At 45.1% G+C, this 16903-nt stretch overlaps 3 protein-coding genes across 3 annotated transcripts; all 3 read right to left on the bottom strand.

Moving 5' to 3' along the window:
* Positions 1-647: 647 nt before the first annotated feature.
* Positions 648-986, bottom strand: LOC120961836 (ethylene-responsive transcription factor ERF098-like). The gene has a single exon (XM_040399164.1). It carries the CDS (start codon positions 984-986, stop codon positions 648-650), a length of 339 nt encoding a protein of 112 aa, XP_040255098.1.
* Positions 987-1311: 325 nt separating this feature from the next.
* LOC109773175 (peroxidase 2-like) lies at positions 1312-2794 on the bottom strand. The gene is made up of 4 exons (XM_020331874.3): positions 2539-2794; positions 2274-2465; positions 1994-2159; positions 1312-1908 (listed from the first exon to the last, which is right to left on the bottom strand). The coding sequence occupies exons 1-4, from the start codon at positions 2740-2742 to the stop codon at positions 1520-1522; spliced, it is 951 nt and encodes a 316-aa protein (XP_020187463.1). The 5' UTR covers positions 2743-2794; the 3' UTR covers positions 1312-1519.
* A 12256-nt stretch (positions 2795-15050) lies between these two features.
* Positions 15051-16677, bottom strand: LOC109773170 (peroxidase 2). The gene is made up of 4 exons (XM_020331869.4): positions 16375-16677; positions 16056-16247; positions 15779-15944; positions 15051-15690 (listed from the first exon to the last, which is right to left on the bottom strand). The coding sequence occupies exons 1-4, from the start codon at positions 16576-16578 to the stop codon at positions 15302-15304; spliced, it is 951 nt and encodes a 316-aa protein (XP_020187458.1). The 5' UTR covers positions 16579-16677; the 3' UTR covers positions 15051-15301.
* Between the last annotated feature and the right edge of the window lie 226 nt (positions 16678-16903).

The raw sequence follows: 16903 nt of genomic DNA on the forward strand, positions 1-16903 counted from the left end.
TGGAACTTTGTTTAAAGCAATATCCGCTCTATATATTTGTGTCAAATAATCTCATAAAGATTTTCACCGAAGGACGGATTTATAGTGTCTCGTCACTAGTTATGTCTTCCTGATGGACATCACCTGCCCATCAGTAGAGACGATCATCCCCTGCCCATCAGTGAGAGATACCCTCCAATGACATTTGCATACCAACAAGACCGCCGTCCGTGGGGAGGGTTAAGAGCATCTTCAAAAGCCGCGGATGCGCGGTGCGTTAAAAAAGCGTTTACAACGTCTTCGTAGCCAGTTTTTGCACGCCGCGGAGCGCTGGTTCCAGCGGCCGCTGCAAAAAATTGCGCGCGCGCCGCTCCAGCAGAAGCGCTATATTTCTTCTCCTTCGACTCCAACTCGATATGCATAGATAGATAAAACAATATAAAACAATAAATAGATAGTACATAGATAGATAAGAACGATAGATAAAAATGATACATAGATAGTTCATAGCCTCGTCCTACGCTAGATAATAAAATGATAGATAAAAAACTACTCCTCGCCGTCCTCCTCCTCCGACTCCGACTCGGCCTCGGTGATGTCCTCCTCCGACGTCTCAATGAAGGCGTCAAGGTACCGATCGTCTTCGGAGTCCCAGGATGACGATGCTCCTAGGTCGATGTTAAATTGAGCGGTCGCTTCCGCGTATCCCAGGACCATGCTTCACCTAGCTGCTCCAGGACGACGCTGATCCTCGTCGGTGATGAGTCGCGGGGAGGTGCGAGCTCCCACGCCAGCTCCCGCGTCGGCACCTCCGGGAAGTTCATGTCCCTACGAGGCCGCCGGAGGCGCCACGTCGCCGCGTCGTACGTGCGGGCGGCCTCGTTGGCGGTCTCGAAGGTGCCGAGGCCGAGGCGCATGTCGCCGGACCGGATGTCGGCAGAGAAGGAGCCGGAGGGGCGCGCGCGGTCGCCGCGGTAGCCCGAAACTCCCCGGCGGCGCGGCGGCATGGTGGCGCGACGGTAGCGCGTCGGCCGCGAGGCGAGAAAACGGCAGAGGGAGCGGGGAGAGAGCGGCAGAAGGGCGCGTGGGGAGATGAAGAGCGGTGGGAGGGCGCGTAGCGGGCACTGCATTTATAAAGCGCGCTGGTCGCCACGCGCAAAAACTAGAGCGCGTGATCTTTTCCCTCGCAACTGAGTTTCCCGCCGCAGCTGGAGCGCGCGAAACCGCCCCGCGCGCGCTAAAACCGTCTTTTACCGCGCGCGTGCATTTTTTACAGCCACTGTTAGAGATGCTCTAAGGTGGCAGATGGTAACATCTCAAAGTACAGTATGATATATATAGAGAGAGATAAAAGGAAGCAATCATCCGTGCTTTTGCACGAGAATTTCGTTACACATGTAGACGCACACATGCACAAGTACAATTTCCAACCACCCGCCGAAATACACACGCTACGTACTCGTAGGTGCTGGTACTGGTCTCAGAGACCTTATTTAATTCATTCATGCGTAGCTTCAGAAGAGCGTCGGCGGCGCGGAGATTACGAGTTGACCTTGGAGCAGACGAGCCTGATCTGCCCCTGCGTCCCCGTCTTGGGCGCGATGTTCCCCATCTTCACCATGGCCGTGGTGAAGGCGCTGTTGAACGTCGCGGCGCTGGATGCAAAGCTCAGGACTGTGTTGTCGGCACCGCCGCCGTTGAACAGCACCTGGTCCGAGTGTAGGAGCCCCTTCTGGGAAATCAGGTTGCTGTAATAGGCGTTGTCGAAGGCGTTGGGCGTCACCGTGTCCAGCGGCGCTAGGCTGCTGTCGCCGCCGGACTGGGGGCAGTTGGCCTTTAGCGCCGTCGCGAAGGCCGTGTTGATGTTGGCCTCGTTGTTGATCCTGTTCCTGAAAAACCGGCATTGCGATTGTCCGAGCGTGTGGGCGCCTGCACAGCATGTCAGAATGTCTCTCTAGCGAGCCGTTGTACTAGTAAAGTTTGAGTTGAGAGAAATCATGTCGATGGTGTGTACCTGAGAGCGCAACCATGTCTGTCATGCTGAGCTGCTTGTTGGCGAACGAGGTCGTGAGGTTCTGGAGGTCGAAGGTAGGAGGTGGAAGGTCATTCTCTGCATTGGTCTTGCTTGCGGTGGTGGAGTCCCTCCTCCCCAGAAGAACAGGCCATGTCGGCCCTCCCAACTGCACAGAATTTTAATTTCAAACCAAAACCAAGAAAATAGTACACACACACACATATAATGCACATCGACCATGTGCAGAATCACACGCATTAGAGCTAACTGTAGAGCTTACCGCAACGACGGAGTCACGGGCGGCGACGGCGAGGATGTCGGCGCAGGAGACGGTCTGCGTGCACGCGGCCTCGACCTGGGTTTTGATGTTGTCGATGACGTTCATGCCACGAATGGAACCGGCGTTCGGAGCAGCCCCCTGCTCGCCGACGAAGCTCCCCGTGTCCGCCAACAGAACGGACCCGTCACATCCCTGGGAAAAAAAGTTAATGTGAGACTAACGTCCGTGCGTATGGTACAACTGACTAAGGTGACGTGAGGCTTGCATCGACAAAGCAGTCGTGGAAGTGCAGCCGGACGAGCGACGCCCCCATGCGGGGCTCATTGTTGACTGCGGCCTGGACCGCAGTCTGGATGATGAACAGCGCGCTTGGGCACGACGCCTGGTAGAACGTCGGCGACAGCTGCGCCGACGCCGCGGAGGCCATTGCCACTAGCACCAGTAAGCTAAGGCAAGAAGCAGAAGCCATTGCTAATCTGCCCACTTTGTTATTTGGTGCTTCCCGCCTCACCTTTTTTGTGTTGGCCGTGGCTTGCAAGAGAAGCATACCAGCATTGCACATATATATAGCCAGAAGAGGTTTAGTGCCACGGTACCCTGGGCTAAAAGCCTAAAACGTCCAAATTTTGTGCCTAACTTGTCCATAAACATCGCTTGGGAATCATTATCGTCGAGAATGGTTACCCCACAAACGATTAGCATGGATATAAACATCTATTCCCCATGAGCTTTTTTTTTTGAGGGGTCTATTCCGCATGAGCTTAACATGGAACGTTGTCACATTGATCTGATTACCAGTTTGGTACAGCGTATTCAACATAAAATTATACGGCCAACACCAAGTCGGCACTATTCGGTCAAAGAATTTGGCTGCATTATTCACTCTGTGTATGCATGATTGCATAGGGCAGTTCGATATGGCCTTATCATATTGCTTAGGCGAAAACATGCACTCTATTGGCCATATCATATCGGCAGGATACATACACCACGCATGTGGTTCGTTTCTAAACGACGTGGCAGTTTGATCTATGGGTCAGGGGGTATCAACTAATCCGCAGAAGTTGTGTATAATGTGTCATTATCTCCATTTTCTATATGGGTTAAACACATGGGATAAGCTAACTAGCTAGTAATGGGTTCAAATACAAACTCGAGTACACAGGTTACCATAGAGTAGATCCGATTAATATAAATAATTAACTGATCATTTTCTGTATAATACACAACTTTTTTTTGAAATGAAGGATAAAGTTCGCGGCCTCTGCATTCTCGGACGCACACACATCTATGTTATATTAATATGGAATGATATTAATTAGGTTATATATTATGGAATATCAAATTTATTTTGTAGTAAGCACCTGATCGACCCAATCCAGAGTGCACCAGATCAGGTTTTAGCTTCTGTGGAGTTGGAACTTCACTTTCCCCTATGTGATCTTAAGGCCCAACCCAAATCTGGTTGGATCATACCCCCCACCATGCATTAATTGGAAGTAAAATAAGTGCTTCAAAGTAGAACAACTTCGCGTATTAAAAGTTGGAAATTGTATGAATTTCAGTGTTTTGTATACTATTGGGCACTATACTTATAGAATTTGGCTTATGTATTCCAATAATGACTCTGCTTCTATGAGCTTTTAGCCATCTTGACCAACCAAGTTGGATGCACCCCACTAGTCCGTACGAGAGCTTTCATATATTCATACCCCTATGTGCAACCTAGTTGCATGACAATCTCTACTCCTTGCATTAATATCGATTATGAGGTGTTCCTCTTGGCCTAATGATCCCTTTCATTGATGCAAGATTATCTTTAACTTTGACTCCTTTCAACCCCCAACATTATGTTCTTATGCCAATCATTAGGGTGCGAAACCTAGACTTGCGCTCAAATTCTACTCCAATTTGATTGATTGGTTGAAATAGCACAGAAAAGCAACAAGTGTTGGTAATTTTTTTTCTTGTATCAAGGGTTAGCCTAGAATTGATTTTCATGCTAAACATTCTTTGTTATGAAAGTCATTATTGTTTTCCCAATAAATATTGATATTCTTTTGAAACTTTGGCACTGATGATATTGACTTCATGCATTTGATTATCAAAGAATTTTGGGAACTTTTTTGTGTGCATTGAGATAGTGTCAGAATATTAAATGTGGACCATTGTTATCGATTAATGACCTTTTAGACTTAGAAGATGAGCGGGCTTCTGAAATTATTCGTAACATAGCGGCCGTTCGACCTATGAATGAGGCCAATATGAAAAAATTAGGAATATCAGCCCTTGAGAGCTTATGTAATGACCTCATGCCTACTTCGGAAGCCGAAGTTGAAATGGAAGGGACAGAGAATGAGGACAACGTAGAACCTTTAGCGACAGAATGTATTGCCTCGAGTCAATCCAATAATAAAGATACGAAGGGTAAGGGGGATAAGCACAAGCGTTCCTGGAAAAGGAAGGTTTATCCTACTTCGGCTGTTCGTAGAAGTGCTAGGGTTAAGCTTAAGAAAAAAATTCATGAGGATCTATGAAAGGGATCTTTTGATATAGCAGAGGTCTAGCTGACTTGGCTAAAAGAAGGTTCCTTGCAAAGACATCGACAGATCAAAATCTTGACTTTATTGCACTTCTCGAAATAGGAAGAGATAATTTCACCTCACAGTTCCTTGGAACTTTGTCCGGCGGAATTGATTTTGATTGGCATTGTTTACCTCCTAGAGGAAGATCCGGTGGGATATTGCAGCGGGTTAAGTGCGAAGCTCTAGAGGAGATTAATGTGGTTCGGGGGGACTTTGCGGTTATGTTTCGGGTAAGATATAAGTTGGATGGGTTCCGTTGGTCTCTGGTAGCTGTGTACGGAGCAGCCCAACCCGAACTTAAGCCTGATTTCCTAGCTGATCTGGTTCGGATCTGCACGGATGAAAGACTTCCAGTCCTAGTTGGAGGGGATTTTAATATAATCAAAAGGAGAGATGAGAAGGCGACAACTTTGATGGACGTTGGTCCCTAATGTTCAACATGATTATTGAGAGTCTCAGTCTAAGGGAGATTGAAATCATAGGTAGGCAGTTCACATGGGCCAACTCGTTACCCACTCCAACTTATGAGAAGTTGGATAGGTTGCTCGCTAGTGTCGAATGGGAACAGAAATACCCACTGGTGTCGGCGCATGCGATGCAGAGGGTAATCTCAGACCACACACCTTTGCTAGTAGACTCGGGAGACGCAACACACATTGGTAACAAAAACACTTTCTCTTTCGAATTGAGTTGGTTCGAGAAAGAGAACTTTTATGGCGATCGTAGCACGAGAATGGACGAAGCCTATTAGTGGACGATCGAGTGTTGAAAGATGACAAAACAAGATTAGGCATCTATGACAATTTTTACGGGGTTGGGCCAGAAACGAGAGTGGGATATACAAACAAGAAAAAGAAAGACTAACTCTATTGATCGATGCTTTGGACCTAAAAGTAGAAGTGAACCTGCTCGATGTGGCATAACAGGCCACGAAGTCAGAAGCTGAGCAAAGCCTACACGCTCTTCTTAGAGAAGAAGAACTCAAATGGGCATTGCATGCTAAGGTTCTCAAGGTTGTCCAAGGGGATGACAATACACAATTCTTTCACATGATTGCGAACGGTAAACATAGGATGAAGAAAATCATCCATCTTGAACAGGACGAAGGGACCGTTGTGGGGGCATGAGAACCTTAAATCGTATATTTTCAACTATTATAAACAACTTTTCGGACCTCTGGTAGAGAATAAGGTTTCCCTGGATGAGTCTGTTATTGGAGATATCCCTCAACTCCGTTCAGAGGAAAATGAGATTCTCTCTGCACCGTTTACTGAGAAAGAGGTTCTCGATGAAATATCAAAAATGAAACCGAATAAAGCACTGGGACCAGATGGGTTCCCTACAGAATTCTATAGGAAATGTTGGCATATAATTAAGGATGATCTTATGCCCATGTTTCATGATTTTTTTAAGGTCACCTCGAACTCTTTCATCTTAACTTTGGTATGATTACGCTTTTGCCAAAAGAAAGAAGAGGCGGTTCGTATCGAACAATTCAGGCCAATTTGTCTTCTCAATGTGAGTTTCAAAATATTCACGAAAGTGGGTACTAATAGACTGACACGGATCGCCCATTCGGTGGTGCAACTGAGTTAGACGGCTTTCATGCCAGGGAGACATATCCTAGAGGGGTTGTTGTCTTACATGAAACTCTCCATGAAATTCATTCAAAGAAACTAGATGGGGTTATCTTCAAAGTGGATGTCGAGAAGGCATATGATAAAGTTAAGTGGCATTTCCTTCAGCAGGCAATGCGCATGAAGGGTTTTAATGAGACATGGCGGAACCAGGTGGGTTCTCTAGTCCAAAAAGGTAGTGTCGGAATAAAGGTTAATGATGATATCGGTCACTATTTTCAGACTCATAAGGGCTTGAGACAAGGGGATTCGATGTCTCCTCTCTTATTTAATATAGTGGCGGATATGTTGACCGTTCTTATAGGCAGGGCCAAGGAGAATGGCCAAGTTGATGGACTTGTTCCTCATCTAGTTGATGGGGGAGTTTCCATCTTACAGTATGCCGACGACACTATTCTTTTCATGGAGCATGATCTTGCAAAAGCTCAGAATATGAAGCTGGTGCTATGCCTCTTTGAACAATTGTCTGGACTAAATATTAATTTTCACAAGAGCGAATTGTTCTGCTTTGGTAGGGCCAAAGAGGAGCAAGATGCATATAGACAACTGTTCGGATGTGAATTAGGTTCTTTGCCTTTCACTTACTTGGGCATACCGATTCATCATTGCAAACTTTCTAATAAAAAATGAAAATGCATCGAACATCGAATTGAAAAAAAGCTTAGCTGTTGGAAGGGCGAGCTAATGTCGTATGGAGGTCGGTTAGTGCTCATTAATTCAATACTTACTAGTATAACGATGTTCCTGTTATCTTTCTTCGAAGTACCGAAAGGGGTGCGGAAGATACTAGATTTTTTTCGATCTCAATTTTTCTAGCAGTCAGATGAGGCTAAGAAGAAGTACCACCTCGCACGATGGGATATCATTTGTCGACCTAAGGACGAGGGGGTCTCGATATTGAAAACCTGGAAATTAAGAATAAATGCCTCATGAGTAAATGGCTATATAGGTTATCAGTAGAGACTAATGGTATGTGGGCATAGATATTACACAACAAATATTTGCAATCGAAAACTCTAGCCCAAGTTACCGCGAGACCTAATGACTCACCATTCTGGAAGGGGCTTATGAGAATGAAAGCATTGTTCTTTCATAGGGTTAAATTCTTTGTTGGCAATGGAATGACAACAAGATTTTGGGAGGATACTTGGTTAGGGAAGACGCCTCTTGCCATACAATACCCCAACTTATATAATATTGTACAACGTAAGGAGGATTACGTGGGCACAGTATTACAATCAGTACCCTTGAATATTCAGTTTAGGAGATCTTTAGTTGGGGAGCGTTGGAATTCTTGGTTGCACTTGTTACGGAGATTGATGGACGTTCGATTATCCAACCAACCTGATTCGTTTCACTGGAAGTTAGCTAGAAACAGTGTGTTTACGGTCAAATCTATGTATATGGATCTAATTAATTCTAGCCCAACCCCGAGATCGACAAATATTTGGAAGGTTAAGGTTCCCTTGCGTATTAATATCTTTATGTGGTTTGTCCACAAGCAAGTGATCCTCACCAAAGATAATTTAATAAAGCGGCGGTGGGTAGGCAATACACTATGTTGTTTTTATGATCATGATGAAACAATACAACACCTTTTCATAGACTGCCCTCTCACGAAATTACTTTGGCGAACGATTCATATAGCCTTTAATATTATTCCTCCAGTTAGTATTGAATCGTTATTTGGGACGTGGTTAGCTGGAGTGCAACATACTACTGCATCTCGTATTCGGATTGGAATATGTGCGCTTATTTGGGCTATATGGAACTGCAGGAACGGTATGATTTTTAACAGACAACATATGTTAAATTTCTTGCAGGTCATCTTCAGAGCTATGGCGTGGATACGTACGTGGTCCTTACTCACTCTTATGGACTCCATGGAATTTTTGGTTACTGGGTGCACCCAGTGGGAGATGGTAGCATGGGATATATTCAACTGGTTTGGATGCCGGTCTCATAACAGGATAGGAGTCTAAGGACCGTGTCCTTTTATGCATACCAGTTGTGGTATTGAGTTTTTTATGCGTTTCTTTGCTCCGCTTGCGAGCTGTAATAATTCTGTGACTTTGTGCTACTTCGAGACTTTTAATAATATGTCTGCATGCATCGTTTAGATGCAGAGGCTGGGGGCAAGCCTCCTTTTCCAAAAATGTATCCTAACTATTGTTTAGACTCGCCAAAGATTATACATCATAGGATCAAGTTCTTGATATGTAGCTTTGACATACAAAAATCATCCTTGTTTATCATTTTACATGGTTAAGGATGAGCATGGATTACGCTTGGGGATGCTGATATGTCCTAAACTTATTTATAGTCTATGTATTGTTCATGCCTTGTTTCCATCATTTTTGCAAAACTTTTGAAGTTCTATTGCAAATATTTTATTACTTATGTGTCCAATGCTAGGATTTGTTTTGCAGTATTTTTGTATTTTGGCAAAATAGAATATCTATGATTTTGAAAAACAAAGTCTAAAAAATTACAGAAGTTGTTCTTATACTAGAAGAAGCACTGTGACAGAACTAGGACACTTGGTAGGCCCTGGAAGCCCAGACACCTGGACACACCAGATCTCACTTGTTATATACTCCAAAAGGCCTATTCATATTTGTTGAGTATTTTTTTCGCACCGCCACTTCGTGTTCCGAGGCAATCTCACCTTCAGCCATGTTCCGGTACTCTGCCGAAGGAGGAATTCATCGTCTTCTTCATCGACATCAATCACCGCTGCTCCAATAAAAACTGTGAGTAGTCCACCCAAGACTGCGACATTTCATAGCAGTACGAAATATGTAATATCCCCCCTTGTTTTTTTGCATGAAATCTCACCCCTTGTAGTTCAATACAGTGACCACTCAGCTGCCCACCATGATTATGGTCAATCTGATGTGTACTTTGCGGTGATGTTGATCAAGTGAAGAATTATTCATTTCTGTTTAGATTGTATTGATGCTTATGTTTGGTTAGATTCATATTGTTCCCATGTTATTTGTTTTCTCTTGGCCAGTTTCGATGGGTAATTAGTAGAGCGAAATATATATGCATTAGTTGGATCTAATTCTGCATGTAATCTATTGTGGTGATAGTAAATGGAAATTTCTTGTATTGTATTATCGTCACTAAAGATAACGGGATAATAATTTTTTTTGTCTTGGTGATGGGCCAGAGCCTTAGGGGAATATTATTCAAATGTAGGTCATATTACTCAACAAAATTATATGTTTTATTACATAATACTTGGATGATGCAGAGGTATCTCAGGCAAAGAGTGGAACACTTTCAACAAGTTTTACTTGTATTTTTTAGTTATTATTTATGTTGAAAATACAAAAATAATACCTTTCACAGGAAGCTGAGTTTTGGCTCCCATGCTCACATGCTCCCGCCGATGAGCAATATAATCGGCAAAATAGAAAAATAAATAAATAATGTAATTATTTGTTGTGCAAGATGCTTCTGTGCGTGATGTCCATGCAAAATTTGGTGAAGTTTGGACATTTGAGGAGCTCGTGGCAAAAAAATACAAATACAGGTGTTTGAGAAACATTTGAAACAAGCAATGTTCGGAGCCAATCTTATCTTTTTTGCCACGAGCTCCTTGAATGACTGAACACCTCGAAATTATGCACGGTGATCACACACTTGAGAATCTTGGTTGACAAAAAATCAAATTTTTTTATTTTCCTGCTATTTGTTTATTTTACTGTTCACGAGGTGCAAATGAGCCCGGGCACCGTTTTGAATTATCGCCTTTCATATATCTTTCAATAACTTGTAGAAATAGCAAAGCTAGTAAGGATAGACACCTTGCTTGTGTTGTTGGGGGCATAAGTGAGGTATTGGCGTCACCATGGAGTCCCACGAGACCCATTCGGTCTTTCTTTCTCTGGCTTTATAACTCCACCAGAATTTTCAGATCATCATATTGAGTTGTTGGCATAATCCTCCAAGTAATAAGAAATAAGACTCTGAATAGGTTGGAATGGCTTCGGTGACTGATTCGATAAGAGTCCCTCTGCCATTCGTTGATAAGCTTCTCTAAATCCACCCTTGACTTCGCTTCCACAAGCGATCCTTTAGATATTGAAAATCCCCATTATTCTGCCTACCTACATCACTTCACAAACCAAGGTACCCTTCATCCAAAATCTCACTATATACATTCAAGAAAGCCTTTATGTGATTCCTTCTTACCCTTGGACACCCCTTCCGAAAGTAGATATCTGGTTATCAAGGTTAACTCATTGTCCCAAGGCTATATCACTATTAGGTGGCTTCTATATACCTGATCGTTACTAGAGACTTCATCTCCACCGATCGACATATTGTGCTCGTAAGTGAGACTAGACCGAACCCAATGGCTGAGGCCCTTCATCCCGTTCCTGTTGTCTATAAAATGAGCAAGGGAAGGGAAACGTAACTAGATCCCTCTCCCTTCCTACGACCATTCCTGCTCCTCGGGTGGCAGCGACGTCGCCCTCCTCCTCTGGCACTTTCACACCTTGTTGTTGCCTCCTTCACCACTATGTCCCCACCTTTCCCTCCTCAGTTCACCTCTCTTGCACCACCATGCCCCCACCTTTCCCTCCATGAACCATCTCCTCCTTCATGGGTCCTCCCTCTCCCGGCATAGGCCTCCTAATCAGTTCTTCATTGCTAGTACGTTAGCCTTCCCCATGTCCAGACAAGCAGATGTGCCAGTGTCCCTGGATCCAGATAGGACTTCCCGCCTCCGGCACCTCCTCCCCGAATCTCTGCCAGCGTACACATAGACCTATAGACCGCTCGGGTTGTACACATTTACTTCAACCCTGGAAGGGACTAATGAGATTGATGGCGATCAATAAATGCATAATTTTTTTCCACTTTGATGGAATAGAATGGTGTTTTTAATGTTACGTTGGAATGGAGTGCAATGTGCCGCAATTTACAACTATGTTTTAAGGTTGGTCATAGTGGGGAGTAACTTAGACTAGTAACATATGTTACTAGTCTATGTTACTACCTCTGTAGTGGGTGGTAACATATGTGCAGTGTCATGCATCACTTCATTTACTTCATAGACTCATTTAGCATTGAGAACTGCTATGTGATGGTAACATATTATGTTACTCTATTTGTCTCTCTCTTCATTAACTACTTGACACGTCACCATTTTTGCTTACGTGGCATCTATGTTACTACTTATGTTACTCCCACTATGACCAGATTTGCACTATGTGTTTTTGTGCCAAAAGAACTCATAAAGATTTGGGCTCACGAGCCAATGTACACTTGACTTGTGATGTGGACAGGCCATATAGTGTTGCCCATTAGTAGAGACGATCCTCCAATTATGATGGGTAGTAAACCTGACTATTGGTCGGGCCGAACCGGGTTTTAGGCCCGGCTTGCAAAAGCCTGGCCTTGAAACTCCAGGCCCAAGCATGACTTTTCTATGCAAACTCCTTCTCCAAGCCCGAGACTGGCCCACACACAGGTCCGAAGCACAAAAACCTGGCCCGAACAACAGTTTTTGACCTCCACATGCCCGAATGCCCAAAATCACAGAAAAGAGAAGCCCGAACCCAGCTTGATCTAGCTTCCGGGCTGTAAAATGATGCCCAAGACCAGCCCGAATGCCAAGCCTAACCCGGAACCTCCTATATGCCGCTCTCTGCGGCAAATAGACGGCCTTTCGCATAGGGGGTCTCCCAACTGGCCGGCCCATTAACGTAGCGACCAACATCAGCGAATGGTTAGCAAAAAGGTTGAGAACTGCTATGTCTTGAGAACTGGCCGACTCATTTAGCATTGAGAACTGCTATGTGATGGTAACATATTATGTTACTCTATTTGTCTCTCTCTTCATTAACTACTTGACACGTCACCATTTTTGCTTACGTGGCATCTATGTTACTACTTATGTTACTCCCACTATGACCAGATTTGCACTATGTGTTTTTGTGCCAAAAGAACTCATAAAGATTTGGGCTCACGAGCCAATGTACACTTGACTTGTGATGTGGACAGGCCATATAGTGTTGCCCATTAGTAGAGACGATCCTCCAATTATGATGGGTAGTAAACCTGACTATTGGTCGGGCCGAACCGGGTTTTAGGCCCGGCTTGCAAAAGCCTGGCCTTGAAACTCCAGGCCCAAGCATGACTTTTCTATGCAAACTCCTTCTCCAAGCCCGAGACAGGCCCACACACAGGTCCGAAGCACAAAAACCTGGCCCGAACAACAGTTTTTGACCTCCACATGCCCGAATGCCCAAAATCACAGAAAAGAGAAGCCCGAACCCAGCTTGATCTAGCTTCCGGGCTGTAAAATGATGCCCAAGACCAGCCCGAATGCCAAGCCTAACCCGGAACCTCCTATATGCCGCTCTCTGCGGCAAATAGACGGCCTTTCGCATAGGGGGTCTCCCAACTGGCCGGCCCATTAACGTAGCGACCAACATCAGCGAATGGTTAGCAAAAAGGTTGACGCCGATGGTGCTCGAACACACGATCTAAGCATCAAAGGTGAAGCGATACAACCAGTTGAGCTACTACTCAATACTGTTTATATCCTAGCGCAAAACCTAAAGGAACCAACTCCGAGCACATATACGAATTATGTTCGGAATTTTGGTAGCAAGTTTTTTTTGAAACGCAGTGTCCTGTAAATCATAAACATTGTCCAAATTTGCGAACAAATGTGAAAAAAAAACAGAAACATTTTCCTAAAATCATGACCAGTTTTTTTAAGGAACATATTTTTAAATTCCAGAACAAAATTTGAAAACATGAACAATATTTGAATTTATGAACAAATTTTGGAAGTAGAACATTTTTTAAAACATCTAAAAAGTTAAAACGTGAACATTATTTGGAATTTACCAACAATATTTGAAAACGGAAACATTTTTTGAAATACCAAACATTTTTTGAAAGATGTGAAAATTTTGAGTAAAAACATTACGAGCTGAAAACACAAACATTTTTTAAAGTCTGGAACATTTTTTTTAAATCCGAACATATTTTAGATTTGTGAACAATTTTTGAAATAATGAACATTTTTCTAAAATTCCAAACAATTTTCGAAACATGAACATTAAAAATACAGAAAACAAAAACAAAAGAAAAGGAAAAAAAAGGGACCAAGAAACAGAAAATTGGAAAACCATGAGGACCAATGAGAAAACTGGAAAACCGGCAAAGGAATAAAAACCAGTCAGGGAACATTCTAGAAAGTTTCCAAAACCGCCTAGTTAGCGTTGGTGAATTGGGCCGGCCCGTTTCTAGCGCTGCTGGCGGTCGGTGTGTGCGTTGCGTCGACATTTTGACGCAATAAGCGGCAAATAGGGCATTTCGCCTAACCCGGCCTGGATTTTTCTGGCTGGGCTGTCCATGCCCAGGGTCTAATGGGTAGTCCGTCTGTGATGACATTTGCATGGGAGCAACTAGTTAACGAGCGCTCCTTCAGTAGCCTCGCAACGATCAACGCCACTTGGCGCGCTCTCAGCCATTCGCCACGTATCGCGCTCTGGACGCTCCCTCCAGATTTGTTTTTTTTTATTTTTCCGCACGCGTTTTCGGCTTTTTAAACGGTTTTTTTCGGGTTTTTTCGACGTTTAGGTTTTCCGCCGGTCTTCCTTAACTTTTCGACCAAAAAAAATTCGAAAAAAAAAATTTTTACCCGAAAAAACGCGTTTTTTTTTTCGAAAAGTCACGGTTTTTTCTTCCGTGAGAGGCACGATTGTGCTTTAGCGAGAGTTACGGCCGTGCCTTTTGGAAACAAAAAAAACATGTTTTATGTTTTTTTTTCTTGAGAGTCACGGTTTTGCTTCCGTAAGAGGCACGGTTGTGCTTGCGCGAGAGTCACGGTCGTGCCTCTCGGAAAGGGAAAAACAAAACACGTTTTTTGTTTTTTTTTTCTTTTGCGAGAGTCACGGTTTTGCTTACGCGAGAGGCACGGTTGTGCTTTCGTGAGAGTCACGGCCGTGCCTCTCCGTAACGGAAAAAACATACGCGTTTTCTGTTTTTTTTCGCGAAAGTCACGGTTTTGCTTTCGCCAGAGGCACGGTTGTGCTTTCGCGAGAGTCACGGGCGTGCCTCTTTCGGAAAGGGAAAAAACGTGTTTTTTGTTTTTTTCCTTCCACGAGAGTCACGGTTTTTCTTCCCCGAGGGGCACGGTTGTGATTTTGCGAAAGGCACGGGCGTGCCTCTTTCAGAAAGGAAAAAAAAACGTGCTCCCGGTTTGGTTTTTTTGTCCGGTTTTTTTGGTCCGGTTTTTTTTCATAAAAAAAAATTCGTCAAAACCTATCAACATGGGATCTAATTTTGAAGATCTCGACGCGAGGAATGCAATGATGATAACGGTTTGAGATTTGGACGCACGGTTTAAAAGATAAAACGTTTTGAATAAACGGATCTACGAAAAAAGGGAAAACTAACAGGTTGCGACAAGTGGCGCGCTGCATGTGCGCCACTTGTCGTGATCTGAGAAGGTGGAGTGTTCTTTGCAACGAGTACTTCTTAATTAGTTATTTCGCATTTGCATGGGGACGGACATCAGGGCCGTGGAGTGGAGAGGGTCAAAGTGGCAGATATTATCATCTCGCAGTAAGACATTCTGAGATAAAGGAAAGGAATCCTCCATGCCTTTGCAGGAGAAATTCGTTACACATGTGGACGTACATACACAGGTACAATTTTCAACCAACACACATACGTAACCACAGGCCACGCTACTCCGTAGATTCTGGTACTGGTATCCGAGACCTTATTCAGTTCATTCATGCGCAGCAGCAGAGCGTCGGCGCGGACATTACGAGTTGACCTTGGAGCAGACGAGCCTGATCTGCCCCTGCGTCCCCGTCTTTGGCGCGATGTTTCCCATGTTTATCATGGCCGTCGTGAAGGCGCTGTTGAACGTGGCCGCGCTGGTCGCGAAGCTCATGACCGTGTTGTCGGCGCCGCCGCCATTGAACAGCACCTGGTCCGAGTGAAGCAGCCCCTTCTGGGACATGAGGTTGGTGTAGTAGGAGTTGTCGAACGCATTGGGCGTCGCTGTGTCCAGCGGCGCCAGGCTGCTGTCGCCGCCGGACTGGGGGCAGTTGGCCCTGAGAGATGTCGCGAAGGTGGTGTTGATGTTGGTCTCGTTGTAGATCCTGTCCCTGAAAAACCGGCACTGCGATTGCCCGATCGTGTGGGCGCCTGCAGATAGATCGAGAGCACACCCGTGTCAGAATATCTCTTGCCAGTCGTTGTGGTGAAGTTTGAGCTAGATATTAGCGGGGTGTACCTGAGAGGGCAACCATGTCTGTCATGCTGAGCTGCTTGTTGCCGAACAAGGTGGTGAGGTTTTGGAGGTCGAAGGTAGGAGGTGGCAGGTCATTTTCCGCGTTGGTCTTGCTTGCAGTGGTGGAGTCCCTCCTCCCCAGAAGAACTGTCCATGTCGGCCCACCCAGCTGCTTGGTATGCGCAGAATTAGTTCCAAACCACAGTTCAGATACTAGAACTACTGGCATGTGCTTCATCAATACATGCATCAGAGCTACTGTAGTAATTGTCGAGCTTACCGCGACGACGGAGTCACGGGCGGCGACGGCGAGGATGTCGGCGCAGGAGACGGTCTGCTTGCACACGGCCTCCACCTGGGTCTTGATGTTGTCGATGACGTTCATGCCACGAATGGAATTGTTGTTCGGGGCTGCGCCCTGCTCGCCGATGAAGCTCCCCGTGTCCGCCAACAGAACAGACCCGTCACATCCCTGGAAAGAATTTCAGAAACACTATCATTTGACAGTTTCTTTTACAGCGTGACTGTCTAATACTGCCAACTGAGTAAGGTTATGGGACTTGCTGTCAAAAAAAAAAGAGTAAGGTTATGGGACTTGCATCGACGAAGCAGTCGTGGAAGTGCAGCCGGACCAGCGACGCCCCCATGCGGGTTTCGGTGTTCAGGGCGGCCGTCACGCCGGCCTTGATGGTGGCCAGCGCGTTGGGGCACGACGTGTCGTAGAACGTCGACGACAGCTGCGCCGACGCCGCGGAGGCCATTGCCACGAGCACTACTAAGCCAAGGCAAGAGGCAGAGGCCATCACTGATCTAGCGACTAGTGTAATACTATACCAGAGTGTTAAGTGGTGCTTCTGCCCCACTTTTCTTGACTTGGCCGTGGCTTGCAAGAGACAACACTAGCATTGAACATATATATAGCCAGCAGAGGTTCTGGAGCCACGGGCGCCCGTGGCTAAAACCTCCAAATGTTGTGCCTAACTCGTCCATGGAGACGATACTAGCGGACATGTTGGCAATTATTGCCCTGGAGAAAGGATACCCCACAAACAAAATACTATTCGTACGCTTGGCATGGAACGTTCTCACGTTGATTTGATTACCAGTTTGGTACAGCGTATTTGACAT

The sequence above is a fragment of the Aegilops tauschii genome, chromosome 2 (genome assembly GCF_002575655.3).
Source record: "Aegilops tauschii subsp. strangulata cultivar AL8/78 chromosome 2, Aet v6.0, whole genome shotgun sequence".
NCBI classification, from domain to species: Eukaryota; Viridiplantae; Streptophyta; class Magnoliopsida; order Poales; family Poaceae; genus Aegilops; species Aegilops tauschii.

Excerpts from the sequence above, each read along its gene's own strand:
- LOC120961836 (XM_040399164.1), bottom strand. The coding sequence starts at position 986 with ATGCCGCCGCGCCGCCGGGGAGTTTCGGGCTACCGCGGCGACCGCGCG.
- LOC109773175 (XM_020331874.3), bottom strand. The coding sequence starts at position 2,742 with ATGGCTTCTGCTTCTTGCCTTAGCTTACTGGTGCTAGTGGCAATGGCC. Across the intron at positions 2,466-2,538 it reads TCCACGACTGCTTTGTCGAT|GGATGTGACGGGTCCGTTCT; the intron begins GCAAGCCTCACG and ends TTTTTTTCCCAG. Across the intron at positions 2,160-2,273 it reads CCCGTGACTCCGTCGTTGCG|TTGGGAGGGCCGACATGGCC; the intron begins GTAAGCTCTACA and ends AATTCTGTGCAG.
- LOC109773170 (XM_020331869.4), bottom strand. The coding sequence starts at position 16,578 with ATGGCCTCTGCCTCTTGCCTTGGCTTAGTAGTGCTCGTGGCAATGGCC. Across the intron at positions 15,945-16,055 it reads CCCGTGACTCCGTCGTCGCG|CTGGGTGGGCCGACATGGAC; the intron begins GTAAGCTCGACA and ends CATACCAAGCAG. Across the intron at positions 15,691-15,778 it reads AGACATGGTTGCCCTCTCAG|GCGCCCACACGATCGGGCAA; the intron begins GTACACCCCGCT and ends ATCTATCTGCAG.